The 10,769-nt window shown below is 53.0% G+C and overlaps 1 protein-coding gene across 1 annotated transcript; it reads left to right on the forward strand.

The window, feature by feature from the left end:
• Positions 1-2,648: 2,648 nt before the first annotated feature.
• Positions 2,649-6,275, forward strand: LOC104279505 (Krueppel-like factor 15; the record flags this gene model as incomplete). Its single annotated transcript, XM_009876809.1, has 2 exons — positions 2,649-3,499; positions 6,127-6,275. Coding segments are annotated over exons 1-2 (1,000 nt in total), but the record flags the coding sequence as incomplete, so codon positions are not given.
• Between the last annotated feature and the right edge of the window lie 4,494 nt (positions 6,276-10,769).

Genomic DNA, 10,769 nt, shown 5'->3' on the forward strand with positions numbered 1-10,769 from the left:
AGGTCTGTCCGGGGCGGGGGTTGGATTTTTTCTCCGCCCGGGGATGAAGGAGCTGCCGGGTCGGGCTCAGTGTCCTCGGCCCCGGGGGGTTTCCAGCCTGCTCCTGCCTCTGGTCCCCGCCGTGGGGCTGGGGGGCAGCAGCCGGGCCAGGCTTGGCTCACACCCGCGTGTCCCTGGCAGGGGCGAGGCGCGGGGCATCCCTTTGTCACCGAGGGGTCTGCGACACGTGGAACTGGCTGTATCCGACTTATTTAGCGTGTGGCTGTCGTCCTGAACGGCTTTGTGAGTCCAGGTTTTGCCGGGAGTCAGTGGGTGTAATTGGCGGCTCTGGAGAGGGTACAGGTGTTTGTTGGAATTGTTTAGTCACGAGAGGGGAGTCGTAACCCTCGGCTGAGTTCCCAGCTCTTGCTTGTTGGCTGACCTTGGGCAAATTACTTTTTTCTCTATGTGCTCAAACTGCACATCTGCTGATTTCGTACAATAGAGTGCTCTTAGGGATTTGAACAACTATAGGAGTAGAAATGCAAAAGCGAAGCTTGAAAACGTTGACCTTGTCCTGCAGTATGCTCCACTGATGGGCAAAGTCATCTCTCCATTTTCTTGCAGTAGTTTGTCTGGGATGACAGCACTGTTGACGTGCATTTTGCAAAAATGCCTTGGATTGAGAACGCACTGACATCTGTAACAGGTATCTACTAAGTCTGTTAGAAGTGGAGCGTGCTGCTGGGTTACACATTTACCCTTAGCACAGCTCTGCGCAGTAGGATGTTACTGTTGCCCCTGCTTAGGTGGGAAACTGAGCTGAGCACTCCAGCAACTACCCCAAGGTTGCACAAGAAGTCTGCAGCAGAGCAGACCCTGCTCAGATCTCCTTAGTCCCAAGCCAGCAGCTTAACCACCCGACCTTTCTGGCCTCTGGTTGTGCTTTTCTTCATGTTGTCAGTTCAACAGAACTGTTCACTCTGAATTTGCAAGACATGTAGTAAATGAGGCTCCTGAGCTAGGGAGTTTGCAGTTTAATTCAGTTGTCTCGGGGGCATGAAGGGATGGAGACTTCCTGAGCCGATCTGCAAGGAGACTTTGTTGGAAAATCAGGTTTTGAGACTTTCTGAAAGAGGTAAACAGAAGTGTTTGGTAGCCAGAAGGGGACAGCTTTTTTAGCCTCTAAAGCTTGTAGAAAGAGGAGATGAGAGTCTGCTGGTTTCTGCTCATCATGGTTTGTTGATGCAGAGTTGGGCTGGAGGGAGACTGTAAACAGCACCGCAAGTGGCCCTGAGCAATGTGGCATCTTGCTCTTAGCAGATTTTGAATGATGTAGGGATTACTTCTTCTTAAGGGGAAGAGCCTTGATATCACATCCAGACTGCTTCCCAAAAATTCCCTTTCCCAGCTCTCAGGACCCTGAGGAAACACTGGTAACAAGGACTGGCTTGACTGGTTTGCAGCTCTGCAGAAATCTCATGGACTTGCTTGCTCTAGAAAAGGTTCATGAGGGACTTTGGCAGAGGTTTTCTTTCTCTTGGAAACTCACTTTCTGCACTGAAAAGTGAACACATCCTGCCTCCCTGGGTGGTTTAGGTGTTGCAGGAGCAGGGTGCAGCCTCCGGGCTGCCCTCTTGCAGGGGCAGGTGTGATGTGTGGCTGCTCCCCCCACCCACCAGCCACAGTGGGGCCCGAGGGGTTGAATGTGTTGAATTGTGGGAGACCAGTGACCTCCTGGAGACCGCACGGGTCTAACCTGGGCAGACTGTGATCTTCCTCACTTGTTTTGAAACGCGGTGTTTGTGTCCTCGAGGGCCCCGTGAGCTGACCCCAGGCTCTGTGGTGTGTTCTGGAGGTGGCACTGAGCTCAGGCAGACTTGCCTGAACTGGCTTGAAACTCTCTGGCTCAGGCCCCAATAGCCAGTGGAACCACAGCAGCGTGGTTGCTGGTGAATGCTCACCAGAGCCCCAAGCAGTTTGGCAACAGGCGCTGCCGTAGCTGTCTTGTTATCTATTCCCAGACTAGTTAGCGTTAATCCAGCCGTGACAGGTCTGTGTCAGGTTGTGTTTGCACCAATGTTTGCAGCGTGGAGAAACCAGCACTCTCTCTTGGATCTCGGTTAACTCCTAGGTGTAAGCCACAAGTCATCCTTTACGCCTTCTAGCAGCGCATACCTGCCCTCTGGCGTAGGCAGAAGAGGGGTGAATTATTTCATTGTGTATTTTTAACTTAATAAACTCCCCAGAGAAGTTTACTTCTAGGGGGAGGAAATCTAGCTCTTTGCAGCCTGTTGGCATCCTGCATAGGAAAACGGTTAGCGTGTGTTTTTTGGAGCAACAGGCTCTTGAAACAAAAGCTGCCAAGTAGTTTTGGTGTTTTCTTTCTAACGCACAGTCCATTTTATTCAAAGGTTGGGGTTTTCTTGTTTGTTTTTTTAATTTGAAAATAACCTTGGTGGTGTTCCCTTGCAGATGAACGAAGACTTCCCCAGGCTCTGGAGCCCCAGCTGAGCTCTTACGGAGGCTTCTGATCCAGCCAAGCCAAGAGCTTTGTGTGGGCAGAGGACGTGAGACAACAAATGGTCTCTGTGAGTTGCCAGGAGCTGCTGCCCTCCTTGACAAGCTCTTCCCTGCTAGAGAGCTTTGCCAGTGCTCTGCAACACAGCATGCCGCCGTCCCTTCTGCCGGGGCACGGCAGCGAGAGGGAGTCCGGCCACCCAGAAAGCTCTGGCCATCTCCTTGCAGGCAGCACCAGCCACTCTGAAGGCTCCCCCGTCCCCCTGCCTGGTGCAAAAAGGGAAGACACAAAACCCCAAGTCACGGTCTGCGAGGATCACCTCAGGCTGCCTGACTTCTGCAGCAGCCTCTCGCAGGACTTCATTCCCACCCTGGAGGAGATTGAGGAGTTCCTAGAGGAGAAAGCTGAGTTCCTCAAAGGCGAAGCAAGTGAACTTCACTCAGCTGGAGGGAAGGTTGAGATCAGATCTGAGATCAGCTCAGGGAGCTCCGGGGGACAGCCTGGCTCCAGCGTGGGCCGAGAAGATGATGCCTCAAATGCTGCTCAGCCTGGAGGCTCAGCTGACAGTAGTGACCAGGCAGTAGCTGCTGGGACTGTTCCTCTTGTCCTCCAAATCCAGCCTCTCCAGATGGACAGCGGCAGCCCGCTAGCACAGGGTGCTGCAGGGGGTGTCAGGGTGGCGCAGCTGCTTATCAGCCTGCAGGGTCAAAACCTGCCCCTCCTCTCTCAGGTCCAACCCTCTGCGACCATTATGGACCAAAAATATGTCAAAATTGCCCCCCTGCCAATCGCCGTGAGGCCAGGGGCACCAGGAGATGTGCAAGAGGTGGAGGCAACCCCCAAGTATCAGAAAGCTCCCCCTTCCCTCATCCGCGTCCATAAGTGCTCGCACCCGGGCTGCGGCAAGATGTACACCAAGAGCTCCCACCTCAAGGCTCACTTTCGTCGGCACACTGGCGAGAAGCCCTACACTTGTGCTTGGCCCAACTGCGGCTGGCGGTAAGTGGGGGCCGCGGGGACTCTGTGCCAAGGTGCAGGAGAGCTCTCGGCTAATGAAAAGCCAGGAAGGAATCACAGGGTTTTCTTTCTTGAGTGAATCACAGGTGAGAGCTGGAAGGAGACCTGGAGGAGTAAAGTTTGTTGAGTCCTTTGGATAGTTTTCACTCAGGCCAAAAGCACTGTAAACCTCCAGCTCAGGAAGCATAGCTGATGCTCTGCAAACACCCCAAATACCCCTTGAACTGGATGCCTGAACATCCTCTGGCAATATGGCTTTTCCAAGTGATGTTGTAAATTTGCAAGCTTTCACTGTCTAACTCAGGACAATTCCTGCAGCTGGGCTAAAAAAATGACTTTTCCCGTTAATATTTGTCCCAGGAAATAGGAATCTTGTTGCTTCCTCAGGAGCCAGTGCATAGTTCTGTGTTTATCCAGCAATCCTTTTGCCTTCTTGCTGTTTGCCTGCCCTGGCAGCTCGTATCCCTCAGACACCCTGGGGCCTGTAGCATATCTCCACCTCGCGTTTGCTTTTGTTTGCTGTGCACATGATGGTGGTTGTCATTTTCTTTCATCTACGTTCTTTAGATTAACCTTGCTTTTTAATCTCACTGCACTTCTCTGGTTATTTTTTCTGCTATGGTGTTCTCTTCCTGGCACCGCACACCTGACCTGGGGGCAGGATGCTCAGCACAGCCTTTGGCAGGAAGGACTAATAGTCCCCAGGTCTTGCATCAGCAGATCTCCAAGCAGATCCCAAAGAAAACTGGTGCTGGCAGCACTGAGCTTTCCTGGATTCTTATGCAATGCTGTGGCATGCATTCCCTGCCTCGCTTCCGCCGATGGGGTGTTATGGCTTCTCTCTTGGGGTGGTGAAAGGTATGAGACTAGATCGGAATTTTGGGACTCCCTCTCGCCAAGCTGCCATCCCTTTGTCATCAGCAATTGTCCCTCCGTTTCGCCTGTAACCACAGTATATGCTTCCAGGCATCGGCTCCTTTTCCAGTACCAAGTAAACCCTCCTGCACCTGATGCTCAGAGCCTGGGGACTGAGGAAGGGGACAATGGCAACCACATGAGCATCGCTTTTCCCTCTGGGAGGGAGGAAAGGGATGGTGCCAGCCCGTACGCAGCACCCTGCAGACTGTCCCCTGAGCTGCTGTGCTCTGCTTCACTTGCTGCCGTGCCCTCCCGTTCCGTGGGAGCAGTTTTACTGTCGAGTGATGGACTCAGCTGGGGCTGGGCTTCTCTGGGCCATGCTCCCTTTTCTAGATGTGGCCCTAACTGTAAACACATACGTAATTTCTCCTGGCTCTTCTTTCTCTGAGGAGCCGAGACCTTGAAACTCACTTCTCGCAGTAAAGCTGGAAAAGAAGTCAGCGGTTTGCACGGAAGACCCGGGGATGGCCTTGGGAGCCATTCTGGTTTTGCAGAGCCTGTTGTGAGCAGCCGCAGTATTTACCGTACCAGGTGTGAGCTTGAAATCCTATCGCTGGGAGTCTGGGGTTACAGCTGAAGCTCCTCGCTTTGTGCTTCTTTGCGTGGGCATGTTTTTCAGCCAGATGGAAAAACCCTCCTGTCCTAATATTCCTGCCATCTGTTTTGGCTCCTTAGAGGCAGAACAGGAGTAAATCCCGTCCACTCCTCCCTTCGCGCACTCCCCTGATGCTCGGACGTGCAAAGCCTGCTGAAGCCACACCAGCTCCCAGGCCCTGTGGAGACCTTTGTGGTGGCGACTCATGAAACAGCTGCCGACCAAATCCCTGCAGGTGCCCTGGGTCTGGCTCTGTGGGTGCCAGGTGGAAGAAAGGGTGCAGGAGAATTAAGTGGGGATGTGCATGTGGTGAAAGGGACTTTCCAGGCTGTTCAGCTAATCTGCTCCAGGCGTGGGAGTTACACGGGCAAGCAGCCTGAACACTAGGTATTCCTGTGGTCCTTCTTGCTGCATCCTTGCAACTTGCTTCGGCATGGAAACCTCTGCTTCTGTGCTCCAGGCTGGGTGTGTGGTGCGTTCACTTTTCCTCCCTTGTGCTTGGTATTTAAACTAGCTCACAGGCAGCTTCTTTCTCCCCAGTTCTCAATCCAGCCCGGGCTGACAGCGAAAACTTGCTGCCACTCTGAGAAACAAAGGGATGCCCAGAGTTAATAAGGAGAACAAGCCTTCTCTCAACAGTGATGCTCTTCTTGCCTAGATGTGCTATACTAAAGTCTTTCCACCCAGGCTCCTGAATGGTGTCCTTTAGTCACTGCCAACCTGGGCTGGTGCCCCAAAAAGCAATTTTTCTCAGCATCTGGCCTTGGGGTTGTCAGCTCCCAAAAGATTTCAGCAAGTCTAAAACAAATGAAGGAATTATGTGGACATGAAGGTCTCAGCAATTGAATTCTTTTTCTCTTTTCCTAGCTCCAAATCACCCCTTGGAGGGGTTTATTTCCCACTCTTCCAAGAGGAGCCTGGGGTACCTGTGCCTCACTGTTAGATTGGATGGGGCAGGGCAGAACTGACCTGCTTAGGGTCACCCCAAGAGGCTGTGGCAGAGACAGACCACAGCCTCCGACACGCCGGGGCCCTCGTGTTCCCTGTCCTGTCCAGCAGCGAAAGCTGGATCCACCGTGCTTCCCTTCTCCTGCAGGTTTTCCCGGTCAGATGAGCTCTCCCGTCACAAGCGCTCCCACTCCGGTGTCAAGCCGTACCAGTGCGCTGCCTGTGAGAAGAAGTTTGCCCGCAGTGACCATTTAGCCAAACACCTGAAGATCCACCGGGGCCAGCGGACACTTCAGGGTAGCAGCAGAAATTAAGCTTTGCTGCTCGTCCTCATGAGGCCCTGAAGCCAGGCAAACAGTGCAAAACCCACTACGCTAATGAAGAGGGGGAAACGAGACTCTCACAAATTACAGGAGATCCAGTGTCATACCTCTGCTCAAAGCTGAGCTACGTGCACGGCTTGTTTCTGATACTACTGTCCCTCTCTTAAATATAGGTGATGGAAACCGAAGTCAACTCAGGGTGAGCGTGTGTGTGTGTAGGGAGGTGGGGCTGGGGCAGAGGACAGCTTTAGAGGATCCTTTTGCACAGTTTGTAGGTGTCACCTTCCTGCTGCAGCGTGAGGGGCCAGAACTAGCTGACAGCTCTCCATCCCTGCCTGGGGCATCCCCGGGCTCTGCAGCAGCAGTGTTTTGGGGGACGGCCAGAGGGCATTTGTTCTGGCTGGACCACCTGGGTGGGTGGCACCCAGGCAGACCCGTGGGTGCTGCTGCAGGGGCTGAAGGCAGACGTTGGGGACGGCTTTTCCGGTGTGGTCGAGGTGGGTGTTGCGTTGTCCCTAACTCTGCTTTTCCGTGTTGGTGGTTTTTCACCTGACGTCCTTGGGGAGCGTGACGATGTGGCTGTGGTTTGAGGGGGGGTGGTAAATGCGTCCGTTCAGCTTGTTCAATGGTGCGTGTTGAAAAGGGATCAGGAGAAATGTAAGCAGCACCAGCAAAGTCCTTTTTACATGCTGGCATGAAAGAACAGTGGAATGGAGAGATACCTGTGCACATGGGCCCAGAGAGGAGCTGGACGCGCCGGTCGGGGGGAGCAGTGCAGCTCACGGGTTGCTGACGTACTTCTTGTGTTTGACTTCTGGTTAATTAAAGGCCAACTCCTTACTACTGTGCCAACTTGCTGAGCTTTTGCAAACATCTGGGAGGGAATTAGGTGCTTGTACAAACAAAGAATAAGCGTCAGGAGTTCGAGCTAGGCAGTGTGCCCTTTCTATTTGGCTCTGCCAGCGTGTCTCAAGCTGATATTTAGCGCCTGCAGGCTCTTTCAGCCCAGGTGTGCTCGTGCTGTTCTGCTGTTACCCCAAAGCTCTTCTGGAGCAGGACTTCACACACTTGTCTCAGGCTGCCCTTGAGCTGGCTTTAGTGAGGAGTGTTGCATTGTAGCCAAAATAAGGACAAGGAAGTGAGCTAAAGTCTTTTCCCTGCCCTATGGAGGGCATGTTTGTACAGCAAAGAGGTGGTTCTCTGGTCCCTGCAGCCTTTTTCAAGTGATGACTCTTAGTAAGGAAAATGCTGGGCTGGTGGGGATGGATATGGTGTCCTGCTCGAATGGTTGGTACAAGCTTCTCGGCACAAGACACCAAACTTCTGTACGAGAAACACAAGAGCTGAAAATCCTTGGTTTGTTCTTAGTCTAAAATATGTGGGGATGCACATGCTGTCCCAAAGGAGATGCTGCTGCTGCAGAGACTGGAGATGGATGGGGTAGGGCACTCTCCACCATTGAGGTTCTCTGGTGCCCTGAAGGTCCCCAGGATGAACTTTCTCCTGCTGTTTGTAGTTCAGGGCTGCAGGGCCACGGTCCAGCCCAGCACTCGTGCTGCAGGTCGCTATACAAGCACCAAAGAGAAGGGTCTTCTTCCCCCATGCCTTTGGCCCCTAGAAACGGCAGAAGTTTCTCTCAAGTGGAAATTTCAGCGTGCAAAAACACTTTTTCTGCAGCAGAGGAACGTTACTGAAGCTGGCTTGGGGTTTGGGTTCCTCGCTGTGAAAACAAGCAGCTGAAGGAAGGCTCACTGGCCAACTTCCAGCCACAGCGGAGCGGGGAACCGACTTGTGGCTCACCCAGCTGCAAGGCTGCAACGTGAGCCCCAGCTAATGGATCTGCTGTGAGGTTTCCAAAGAGCTGGCGTGCCCGCGGTGTGTGTCTCTCGGAGAACACCTGCATTGCTTGTTTTCCTGATCCCCAGGCAGGAGAGCAGGGTTTATGACGGAAATAGTTGGAGCCGTGCTCCTTGACTTCAGATCCAAGCTTTCCCCAGAGGTCTGGGAGGGCTGGTTTCTGGATCCCAGTTTAAACTTCTTTATCGTTAGCTCATAAGTGGGTAGGTGTGGATGGGCTGAACGGAAAGTAGCTGCCTGCAGCGAGGTTTCTTTCCTGTGTGTGCAAGTGGACGTGGGTAAGACCTGCAACCCTCGTGGTGATTCTCTGGAGAAGCTCTCCCCTCTGGGGAAGGGAGGCAGCTTTTGCAAGGGTTAGCTGGAGATCTGGGCCTCTCCCAACGCACCACGAGTGCTCCCACCTCTGCCCTGGCCTGGCCAAGCCTGACCAGATGCCAGCAAGAAGGACAGCCCGAGTCTGTGCGATGCCGAACCTTTCCGGGTGAGCCGGAGGAGACAGGTATGCAAGAGCCTTATTTTGGGTTGCCGTTTGTTTTAGTGGATTTTTGCGTGACTGGGAATTTACTTCATACTCTCTTTGCTTGAGGGCTCTCTTCAGAGACCATGTGCCAGCATGACTCATGCCCGTCTCGTGCTTTTATCTGCCCCCCTTTGCTCTTCTCCCTCGCTCCAGACTCTTTCACAGCACTCCCTGTTCGTTTGGGATCTGCCCCATCCTGCCTCCCTCTGCTCTCAGCCGAAGGCGACTGGGGAGGTTGCGTGTTTCCAAACTATGGAGCAAGAAGAGCTGTGCCTCATCGTCAGTCTGAGGTCCTTCTCTGTTCTCCAGCAGTTTATCTGCTGAGCAGCTCCCACGGAGTCCACGCTGGTCTCGGGGTAGAAGACGAGGCCGTGAGCACTGGCAGCGCTGACTCGCAGCTCACCGGGTTTGTTTTGCCATTCCTTTTAAACCAACCGCAAAGGGAGGGGAGAGATTTTTGTAAAATAAAATACCCTAGATATGTATCTCTTGTGCAATGCATGTTATAGTCTCACCTCTTCCCTCTGGGGACTTTGGATGTACGGCTTAAAAGGTTTACTGAAGGCTCGGTAATCGCCTATCCTTTGCTCCAGTGAGGGAAGGAAAACGTTTCTCCACAGCAGAAACATTCATTGTGGAAGTACAGATGAGATCTGGGGTGTCAGGAAGGATGAGGACCCTCCTGTCTTCCCACAGACACAAATACGCTGGAGCTGCTGAGAGGTGACACAGGCTGCCCTTGCGTCACCGAGGCCGCTGGGTTACAACCCCGGCTGCGTTGCAGAAGGTGCCGCTCAGTGAACGGGGCTGTGTGCCTGCCTTGGTCTCCTCCTTGGAGGAATGGGAATGGGAGGAACTGGTTGCCTCGTGCTCGAAGTGAAAAGGCTGTCAGGTTGCTAAGCAGTGCTTTTTAAGAAATGAAATGCAAGCAGACAGGAGTTGTAGTGGGGCAGGACGTGGGAGAGCACAAAGAGAAATTCAGGCAACGTTTCTAAATTTGCAGCTGTGGCTCTGGATATAGCAGTGCGCAGTGCGGAGCCCTCCATCTTCAGCAGCCGAAGTGACAGCACTGACATCCCCGGGCTGCAGCCCACGTGGAGCTCGTGCTGGCTGCTCATCCTTCGAGCTGAGCTAAGGGCCAGTGCAAATCCACAGTTTGGTTTAAGGCCCCTTTGGAAATATATTGCTAAGATGGATCATAGCATTAGGTTTTTCTTTCATTTTTTCCCTAGAACTGCATTTTCATTAAAAATTCTCCCTTCCAGATTCTGGTTTTGTTTGGGGCAAAAGCATTTCTTGGCGTGGTTTCTGTTTCTCTTGGTGGTTGAGCAGCAGAAGCTGGCTTGGTTTGAATGTGTCTCAGAATGTGCTTCTGGAGCCATGGCTAAGCCCAAAACACACGGTTTCCTTGCAGAGAAGTGGGATATGTCCTGGCCTTGTGCTGCAGTTGATGCAATAGCTCACACTTGATGCTCTGCTTGCCTCTGTCAGCAGCTGAGCAGGCTCTGGGGGAGCTCCCTGGAGCCACTGCCCTGGGAGCAGAGGGGTTAAGGGCACAGCAAAGCTTAGAGAACAAAAGAGCTAAATTAAAACATCTGGCTGCCTTGATTTGGCCTGGCCATTCTGGAGGACTTACTGCCTCATAATCATCTTTCTAAATAGGCACGAGTCCACTCGCAGGGTGGCTGGAGCAGGGAAGAACATCTCTGTGTGGGAGTGAGGCTAATGACGGATTGACGTCGCTTGCCCCACAGGGCTCGGTGTTCCTAACCCCCGGCTGGATGCTTGTTTTTAGGATGGACTTTGGACAGGTTATTTGCAGGGATGTCCCTCTCCTAGGAGTTGCTCTCTGCTGCCCGTGCAGGTAAACCACTTTGCTTTCGGATGTTTTTGGGGAAGGCTCCCAGCTGACGTGATAAATTCCCTGGCCGGAGCCCTGTGAGAGAGAATGGGGGTGGCAGGAGCTGGTCAGCTGTGCCATTTCTGGTTGTTTGATCCAGGAATTGGGAAGTGGTACAGAAAGGGCTTATCCTTCCCTGCTTCCCTGGAAAATCCACCCAGAGAAAGCCTTTTTTTGGCTTAGAAAGTACG

The sequence above is a fragment of the Apaloderma vittatum genome, unplaced genomic scaffold (assembly GCF_000703405.1).
Source record: "Apaloderma vittatum isolate BGI_N311 unplaced genomic scaffold, ASM70340v1 scaffold17489, whole genome shotgun sequence".
NCBI lineage: Eukaryota > Metazoa > Chordata > Aves > Trogoniformes > Trogonidae > Apaloderma > Apaloderma vittatum.